The sequence below is a fragment of the Xiphias gladius genome, chromosome 2, assembly GCF_016859285.1.
Source record: "Xiphias gladius isolate SHS-SW01 ecotype Sanya breed wild chromosome 2, ASM1685928v1, whole genome shotgun sequence".
Lineage (NCBI taxonomy): Eukaryota > Metazoa > Chordata > Actinopteri > Istiophoriformes > Xiphiidae > Xiphias > Xiphias gladius.
The window spans coordinates 17,489,844-17,500,112 of record NC_053401.1 but is presented as its reverse complement, the minus strand read 5'-3'; the positions used below and the strand labels follow the sequence as shown (position 1 = coordinate 17,500,112).

Here is a 10,269-nt window from a genome sequence, read left to right as displayed (position 1 = left end):
AGTGCATATCCCCATATTCCCAAAAGTTACAATTACTGAAATTTGTACAAACAAATTGGCACTCATAGAATGGGTTTTTGGGAGTCTAGGACTCCAGGGGAGTCACCTACTTTACCATTTGGAAATCCAGCATTGTCAAGCAGTATCATTGCATTAGAAACTTTTCTACACTGAATATGGTGAGTTAAATGTTATCATTACCAGGAATGGTGGACAAAAAAAAAACAATTAATAAACCCCTCAATTTTCCTTTAAAACTAGTGTAACGGACAGAGAGAGAGGTACAGTATGTTCAAACACATAACAAAAATATTATTTTTGGTTCCGTCAAGTTTAACAAAGAAACGCTTTTCCAAAAATATTGCTTTACTTTGAAGCTGGAGTGGTTTAAATAGAGGTGCAAGAACAAAACAGCTCTCTCTCTGTCTTCGCTATGAGAGACACAGGTAAGATGTTCTTTCTCGCCCTCCGTACTCTCTCTCTTCCTCCTGTATATTTATAATAATTATAATAATTATTGTTCCTCCTGTATAATTTATATTTTCTTAAACAACAGCCTGTAATCAAATTCACAGCATGATGGAGAGTGCAGCTATTAACCTTGACAGAGCTTAGCATCACTAACTATAATCACATTACATTATGAGATACAGTCTCTGATTCTGTGATCTGGGCAGTAGATTATTGATATGTACACTGAGAGCAGCAGTTAGTTCTCATGTTCTGGTTTGGGATGGGGTAATCATCCCATGAATTTGCTTGCAATAATGTGCATAGGAACACTGAGTGTGGAAATCTGAGGTTCTCACAGCCATTTTGGCACCAAATATTTGACAACAGGAAATAAAAAATCGCCCACAAATCTCTGATGATCTCAGACACAGAAGGACAAAGCCATGGGCTGAAATCTACCATACACCCTTCAAAAATGAAAGTGCTGTGATCCACTTATAATGTAGTGGAGTCAGAGGCAAGGTGTGAATAAAGAAACCAACGTGACAAAACTCTGAACAACAGTTCAATTTTAAAAATCTTTTAAAGTTTTTATCAGCCAAGGAAAACAACATATTAAATCTTTCTCTTAGTTCAATGAACAAAGCAAATTAAATAATCTTTTTTGATTGCTGCTTGCAGCAATGCTTCAGCAAAAACAAAACTAAGCATGTAGACAAAAAGATAATCTTAATTTACTGAAAAACATGTTTGGGATCGGAATAGGGGCTTTGTGGTTGTTGCCCTGAATGTGATAGCCCTGGTCAGGACACAGCAGGGCGGGGTTATTAGAGCCAGCGCCTTTAACCCTTTCAAACCATGCAGGCTATGTCTTCTCTTTTAACTCAGCAGCAGACTTGGCGCTCACAGCTGGTGCCTCCCAATCATGTGAGTGCATTCTGTAATTTTCTAACTGCATCCTGTAGCTCAAAGTGTCAAGGATTGTTACAGGCAATGATATATTAAGAACTTCCATACTTCACCACTACAGCAGGCATCTGTAACACGAGAGGTCCCTTCTGCCAACATCATAATGATAGAGACCAGGCACAGAACTTTTTTGCTCGAAACTGTTGGCCGAAGGCCGTGCCACCATAGTTATAGTTGTAGAGGTCTTGAGAGAGAAGTCAGTAGCCATCTATTACAGGATGTGTTTAAGGTGGGGATGAGCAAGTTTCCCTCATATATAAAATGTATTAATCTAATGAGGGCAAGGGTGATGGGTGCTAACACACCAGGCTGGCAGCGCAGCAAAGGACATGAATAGTCTTTTACAATTTGACGGAGTTTCTCTATTGATCAGGAAGAAGGGGAGATAAGCTTGGCTCCCATGATGCATTGGGGTCAAGATGCGTGCAAGGCCGCTGTTTACTTTGCAGAATCTGAAGCAGCCTAATTTGTCAGCAGTTTGTTTAAACATGTAGGGAACATCATCAAGAGAGTCCCTCTTCAAGTCCATCCTCTGAGGATAAGTTACCCTTTTAAAACATCTTGAAGACCTGCTTCACCCACTAATTTTAGTCTTTGCTTTCATTTGGTCCATTTAGCCCTCGTTCTCTTCCAATCAGTGCTCTCTGTATCACCCAGAGTTGATTGGACATCCCCCCACTTATGCCCAGACGGCATGCATTATGTTTCTTTCTTTCAACATCTGTTTATATGTTTACTTCAGACCCCATACCTGAAAGATATGATGACAGTTTTTTAAATCAATTTTGCTTCCAAAAAATTCTGCCTTTCACTAATTTTTTTGCCTCTCCTTAAACAAGGCAGCCATTCTCAGAGTCCCAGCTCTGTTCTCCGTTAGTCCAGCCGGAGGTAGCTGGGTGTGGAGTAGTTGAACATGAGGAAGTCCAACTTGTAAAGCTGGTAGAGCTGGATCTGCTGTTGAGTGCTGATATTGGTGAAGAACTGGGCCGTCATGGCATCTGTGGTACGAGTGGACTTGGCGTAACTTGGGAAGCGCAGGGAGTCGCCAACACCCACCAGCCGCAACACATAGTTCGCATCCTCCTCCAGTGTCTCATACTTGCCCACCAGGTCGTAGCGGATGTGACATGGGTGGCAAAGCTGGTAGACAGTCTGCCAGTGCTCATTGAGTGGGCCATCGCGCTGTGTAGCTGGGTCCACCAGGTACTCAGCAAATTCCTTGAATTTGACATCAGCACCATTGAGCAGGGCATCCTGTGTGGCATTCTTGCGGTAGCGCCGGACTATACGGGTGCCAAAGCGCTTGTGGAAGGATGAGTTGTACTTGAGGGTGAACTTGTTACGGTATGCAGAGACCAGCCTCTCGAAAGGCTCACGAACAAAGAGGAACTTGAGGTAGTTCTTGAGGCGGTGGTTGATCTCAGCAATGCTGTACTGGTTCAGTGTCTTCAGGTTGGCTGGAACATGGGCTTCATTGGAAGGGATCTCCATTGGGTCACTTTGGAAGAGAGGCACAAGAACAGTGAGGAACAATGGCAAAACAAAAAATGTATTAACGTCTTTTTATCATCACTTACTTCTAATGAAATGAGGACACCATGCAGGGATGTAACTACATCATGCAAGTCATGAGTTAGTCCATTTGATGTCCATTTTTCTTCCTATTTGTCAGTCACAGAGTAATGAAAGTATAAAAGGGTAATCAATACCCCCTAGTACTCTCTAAGTTCATTTGACAGTCTGACAGGTGCTAGACTCACCTGTATTTGCCCCGACCCGTGAGCACCATCATGACACGTTTCCAGTTGGTACAGGCCACCTTGGGGACATAGCAGTAGATAAGTTCATGGTCCTCGTCCACAACAAGGTGTTTGAGGTCTCCAGGTGTCAGGACCCGCCGCTTACGGCTGGATTCAGTATAGACTCGACAGGAATCCACTACCTGATCCCTCCTGGCCTGCTGGAAGATGGCCGTTCCTGACAACTCCGGCTGGTCAGGAAGAAAACAAAGAAGGAGGGAGGGGGAGAAACAAAGAGACATCTTAGTTTTACTCGGAATAGAATAAAACAAACATTGATGTGAATTTGGTTATATTACTGGACTCAGATGTAGTTTACAACATGTCAATTTTTTTTCATTAATCTATTGTTAAATCCACTCTTCGTTTCCTATATTTTGTCACAGTATATGTTCTAAATATATGGAAAATATATGATATATGAAAAGCAGGAATAATTGGCATTATAGTATTATGTAATAGTTGTACAAATGTATAGAATCCACATTAAATTGCAAATATATTACAAAATACGTTCATTCATACTTCATATATGAAAACTATATGTTGTTAATTTTATTTGTTGTAGAGATTGCTGAGAATAACGTCTTTTCTGATTTGGTGCTATATAAATAAAATTGAATCGAATTTAAATGAATTGAATTTCTAATGCAATTACTGTTTCTTACGTCCTATCTCTATAATCATTTGTTGTCTTTTCACCTTTTTCCAAATGTGTTACGATATTTCCTTGGCAGTGTAAAGAAAATCTCCCTGTGCCAATAAAGCACTCTAAAATGAATGAAACTGAACCAAGATAGATGAGCGATAGATGGGAAGACAGGCAGACAGACAGTGAGAGAGTGTTATTAAGCTCAGCCTTTATTATCATACTCATCTCTTTACTGACTCTATCTTTTTCCCCTAACTGAGTCACTCCACAGACTATGATAGAGATTAGTCCATGGCTATGGGGAAAAATAATGATATTGGAGGATATTAGAGATATTGAGTTTTCAATATGCGCAGATTCAGTCAGCAGTCATTCATCTGAGGCATATTTCATATTCACGGTGACGCTTGTGATGAAGTGGACCATGACAAGAGTCTGAGGCTGAGTGCAGCCTGAAGGCTTTGCATCTGAAGGGCATGAATGTTTTGTTAAGCCTCATGATTATTTTTCCTCTGCGTCTGAAATCCTCTCCAGATTCCTTGTGGAGACTAAATTGATTGTACTGTGGCCTGAATCTTTATGGCTCCATCCCACTCACAAGTGTAGCCTTACAGTGCTATACTGGCCAAGGCTGAGAGGGAAGGAGCATTTCTGACATGAAGTGCTGAAATTAGAAAGTGATTATGGACCACCACCACCACCACGCATAATACAAAAAGAAAGTTTGACTAAAGAGGTTTGTATGTATTTCTCTCCAAAGTCACTCTAACCACATCTCCAAGTGGACAATCCATCATGTGCATGGGAGGAAACCAATCTTTTACACCTTTTTATCTAATGACAACATACAGTTCTGTGATATGCTCCCCAACTGTATACAGTATAAATTATCCAGCAAGAAAATAGGAATATGTCAGGATCATGTCTGTAAAAGTCATGTTTCATAGTCTGTTACTTTCTCAATAAGCTCCATTATTTCATAGTCATGTGGGGATACAGGTCTGTCTTTATTTCCTTCAATATTGTGAAGAGGTGTGAAGAAGGGGTTTTCCCACTGTGAATTCAAAATTTAACAATTTTTTCAATGTTATTCAACACAGAAACACTCATTAATAATTTAAAGATATTAGAGTAATGTTAATGCCATCAGTTAAAAACACTTCCCCCTAGAGAAAGCATCTCCCCTTTTTGTTTTTAAGGTGAGTTTAAGCATTGCTGTGAAAAGGATCTCAGCCTGAGCCATGACATCAGAGTTTTAGCATATTGGAAGCACCTTATTGTTACATGCACTGCATAGTTGGTGAACAGATTCAAAAGTGATCCAAAATATACAAGTGAAATGATTCCTATTGCTGAATATATCTAGCAGGAGTTCTGCAAGGCTCGCCATGTAACTTTGCCATGTTATTAGCAGCAGAGCAAAAGAATCTGAAGCTTGAGAAATGGGCCGGTTTTGCTGTGCAATTTTGGAGACTTTTATTTACAGTCTTGTAACCTTTACTCATACAAGATCTAAAAAAGAACTTTTGCCACATGTTGTCTCTTTTGATGATGGAACCACAAGCTTCCTTTTCATCTGAGTAATGCAAGTGCTCCAAAGGCCAGTTATCTATGGAGATCCCAAAAGATGGTATTTTTTAATCTTGTGTGAAAAATGTAACTTTTAAATAATCTATTCCCTCAAGATAATAACCTGTGCCACAAACAGATGAATCTTGTTCTCACAGGAAAATAATATGTGTACACAATATATGGATCTTGTTCCCACAAGATAATAACTTGTGCACACGTATGGATCTTGTTCCTACCAGATGATGATTTATTTACACAACAAATGTATCTTGTTCCCACAAGATATCAAACTTATAAATCTTGTTCACACAAAAAATAAGTTTTTGACACAACAAATGGATCTTGTTCCTACAAGATAATAACTTGTGCACATGATATATTAATCTTGTTCTCACTTATAAATAAAGCCATAAAAATATACTAAGACATGATTGAAAATATAACTTACACAACGATAATCAAGTACAGGAAAACATATACAACATTGATCTTTAACTTACACTCCAGACTCGCACGCTGTCACTAGCTTTGTTAGCTTTGTTCGTGAGTCTCTGGCTAGCTAACAAACCAAAACAATAAGTTGTCAATAAGTTGTGAGCAACAAATAATCTTGTTTTTACAAGATAACAGCTTGTATGCGCAATATACCAATCTTGTTCTCACAAAAAAATAACTTGTCCACACAACATATGGATCTCAGTTAAACAAGATATTAACTTGCGCACACAGCTTTTGGATCTTGTTCATACAAGATTGTGACCAAAATGTTATGTGGACTATTTAATATTTTGTTCCTCTAAGATTAAAATACAATATTTTCTCCTGTGATAATAAACTATAAGTTATAAGTTCACTTTTACTTTAGAACTTTATCCCTTTCTTTATTTCTTAGAAAAAGAATTTATTCAAATACTGACTTCTCATGTTACCTCTGTTTTCAACTGTTACACTCTTTCTATAATACTTTTTTTTCAAATCTTGTTCGCCTTTCCAGTCATATAAAACAGTCCCTCAAAGAATTTGGACGGAAGTGTAAACTGAAAAGACATAAGGGATTATATCTGTTCAAGAAGCAGGCCTCACTTAGAACCCCTCCCACTTCCTCCCTATTAATGCTAACGATAACACATCAAAGCCCGTTAAGGCATAACAGTCCCGAGAGAATAGCAGCTCTTTGTTGATGAAAATCTCTCATTTATTATCCACTCAGAGACATCAAACTATGATTCACAGATATGTTACAGCAAGCGTGCGGCCCCCATCCTGGAGGACAAACGCTGTAAGTAAATGGGAAAAAGAAACAAGGGAGGGAATCTTGTCATCTGCTCTGCCTTAGTTTTCCCCTCCTTATCTCTCTACTTTCCTCAGGATTACATCCTGCCATTTTATCTTCTCTTCAAGCAGCTCAGTCAAGTCTTTTGTGCAGTTTCAATGAAAGAATGAGGATGAGAAGGAGAGAGAGGAGGAGAAGATAAGAGAGGCAATATGTCGATACTGTCTGAGAGGAAGCCATGATGGAGGTCACTGACCATTAATTGCGTATTTGCTTGCACATTAACCCTCTAATCCCCCGCAGACATAAACTAGTGGATCAGCATCAGATAAAAGCTAGCAAAAGTCATAAAACGCTATAAAAATAGTTAACAATTTCACATAATTTAGTTTGATTTCTTCTGATTGGTCAAGGTCCGAAAAGAGCCTAAAACCTTCAACTCAGCAATTTTCCTGTGCAGCTGCCCTATATGATGAATTACTTAGCATTACTGCATACAGATACTACATATTGATTTAGATGTGAGGGTGTGTGTGATAGATTTTGCACTCTCTGTTGGCAGCTGCATCCATTCTCTCTGGAAAACTTGTCCATCAAAACTGGAAGACAATTCAAAGGGAAGAGAAAGACAGAAAATCCATATGCATACATTTAAAGCTAATCTCACCATAAAAAGTCATTATCAGCATTGCATATGCAAATAGAAAAATCTCTACTTTCTTATCTTTAGATTCCGGGAAAAGTTCATATCGAGCTCACGTTAAATTCACAATGATGCTCATTTCTTGTTGCTGCACATTAGTTGTTAAAATGTGAGAAACTGATGAACATGGAGATTGTGTTTCCATATTTCAAGTCTGTATCTCATCGCCACAGCTGTACAGTTCTCACTGAAAGTCCTAATGAGTTTGAAATATGATCTAAGAATCAGAACCGGGCAGACTCTTCCAGATGCAACAGCTGTAATGAATAGCTTCCTCCTGATCTGCTGATCGTTGCAAAGAAAGAAAAACAGAGGGAGTGAGCTAGGAGGGGATTAAAGGAGGAAGGATGGAGAGAAGAAAGGAGGAGTTTGTTATGCACATACTCAAGTGAAATCTGAAGTGAATTACTAACCGCACAAAGTGGGCAAGTTCACTAAGTGTTAGTTGTTGTTTTTTTCATTTCATTTGTATGTTTGCACCACTAAAATAATATACCAACTTGTGTGTGCCCATTATTGGTTCCTTCTTTCAGAGTTTATTATTTTAGTTTATACATGGTGCACATTTCTAAGTAGAGCTATGTTTTAATCAAAATGACTACAAACTGACTGACAAACAAAAAACCAAGGATCATGTTTTCCAGCACAGAAGCACTGGTTAGTTTTTGGCTCTCAGGGAAAATGGCGCTATCATGTTGAGTCAACTGTGCACAACTGTGGACATAAAAGTACCATGTGGATTTTTTGTCCATTAGTATCGCCACAGAGCAATATTTTATGAGCAGGTCCCCATATTGTTTCTTTTGTAAATCCACAAGGATGATGTGTGATGCAATACACATTCTTCCAATGCTTTCATGCGTTTTCACCGATTGACTAGTTGCTGGTGGAAGTACCAGTATTAGGTAAGCTACTCTGAAATGGCTGGTGAAGCTACAAGATACTATTCACTGGAAGTTGTTAAACTAGATGTTTGCTAAAGTAGCAAGCTACATTATAAGCTACTCAGAAAAAGTAACGTAATATATTGAAGCTATTACACATCAAGAATCAGGTCAGCTGCACTCCCTTCTCTGTCTCTGCTCCATACTGTTAAACCAGCCGGCTTGGTTGACTCTCTTGAATCAAAAAATTGAGTAGTATAGGAGCAAAGTCAGCTTAATGTCGAGCAACAGCCAGTTATGAGCTTTTTAGTTGCCAAGCTAGCAGCATATATCTAGGGTTGGCAATGTCAGCCTGACCATCGGTCAGTTGGTCTACCACTTTGGTCCATACTGAAAAATATCTTAACAACTATTGGACGAATTGCCATGAAATTTAGTACAGATACAGAATTTAGAACAAATTACAATATAGAATCTGTTGAAATTATCCATGGAATAACAATTAGAGCTCCAAGATGGTGACCAAAAATCATGCTGAAATATATCTGCAGAATGTGTTATTGGCACTTCGAATTAGCATACATATGGAAACAGCTTTCTCTACATAATTTATTCCCCGGCATTGACAAATATGTTCTAAATACTATTAATGCATCATGCTTTGTAGTCTAGGGATTCTGCAGAGCATCAGAAAATTAGAGAAGCTGCCTCTTTTCCTCTAAGATATGAAAAAAAAAAACTGCTGCCTATTGCAATTTAAACACTGCAGCAGTCAATACTGCTATTTAGATATTTCCTCACTTCAATGTGCAGCCCTTTTTATTTTCTGTAGGGTTATTCTGGTGCTGCGTCTCGAGTATTTACACTCTTTCTGTGGAAGACTTAAATGTGTCTGGAAATAGTCAAAATAGAATTAAAAACACTGTCTAGTAGAATTGGTGGATTTATGCCTCTGATGTCCAAAGTGAATAAGGTGAAAGCAAAGTGCTGCAGCAGAATTTATCCTGATGTTGGTAATGTTGGACGGAAGCGTTTTCCATTCTGTCTCCTTAAACCTGATCCGTCTACAGGCCTCATCTTCTGTTTGTGCATCTGCTTTTCTCTCTTGCTAGCTGTGGCTTCATCTAAACAAATATCAGTAGGATTCATCAAAGCACCTCTCTTTCTCTCTCTTTCTCTCTCTCTCTCTGTCTCTCTTTCGCACACACACACCGAGCACTGCAGTCCGTCTCTGACCCTCTCTGCTTACAGAATGGCATTCATAGAGCAGGCAGGAATAAAGCTGCCAGTGTACAGCTGTACCAAACACACACACACACTCACAGACACAGACACACAAACTTGTATTTCTATCTTTGTGAGGATACTCATTGACATAATACATTCTCTAACCTTTGCCCTAACCCTCACCTAAACCTAGTTCTAAATTGATACATTAAACCATGTCTTAACCTTATAACAGCCCCTTGAAGTTGTGAGGACCATCCAACATGTCCTCATTTTCAAAAAAGACCAAAATACTGATCAAACTGATCCTCACAAAGATAGTACAAGAACACACACACACACACACACACACACACACACACACACACACACACACACACACACACACACACACACACACACACACATGCATACACACACAACTTATTTTCTACTGCGTAATGCTTCACCTGAGTCTCTGTAAAGGCAACAGGGCAAGCTATTCTATAAAATCTTGACAATGCTCACAGTTTGTGATGTGGATTCATCCTTTTCCAATGAGGCTGGTGGCACTTTCAATTCCCATAATGTAATTTATGAGAAGTGGGACCAGCAGAGGGAGACCAGGCCCTCGCAAATCACACCAGCCACTGACCACCTGAACCCACTTATCCAGGGAAATGACTGAGAACACATACTCATAAGGCTCCACACATTCATACTTGGAGAAAGCTCAGTATAACCACAGACATCTACTG

At 39.2% G+C, this 10,269-nt stretch overlaps 1 protein-coding gene across 1 annotated transcript in view; it reads right to left on the bottom strand.

Annotated features, from left to right (window-relative positions):
* Positions 1–255: 255 nt before the first annotated feature.
* The window catches only part of chst11 (carbohydrate (chondroitin 4) sulfotransferase 11), a 92,212-nt gene continuing 82,198 nt past the window's right edge, over positions 256–10,269 (bottom strand). The window contains exons 3-4 of the mRNA XM_040151600.1: positions 3,183–3,412; positions 256–2,920 (exon numbers count right to left, since the gene is read on the bottom strand). Coding sequence (XP_040007534.1) covers positions 2,296–2,920; positions 3,183–3,412 — 855 coding nt within the window. The 3' untranslated portion in view covers positions 256–2,295. The remainder of the gene's footprint in view (positions 2,921–3,182; positions 3,413–10,269) is intronic.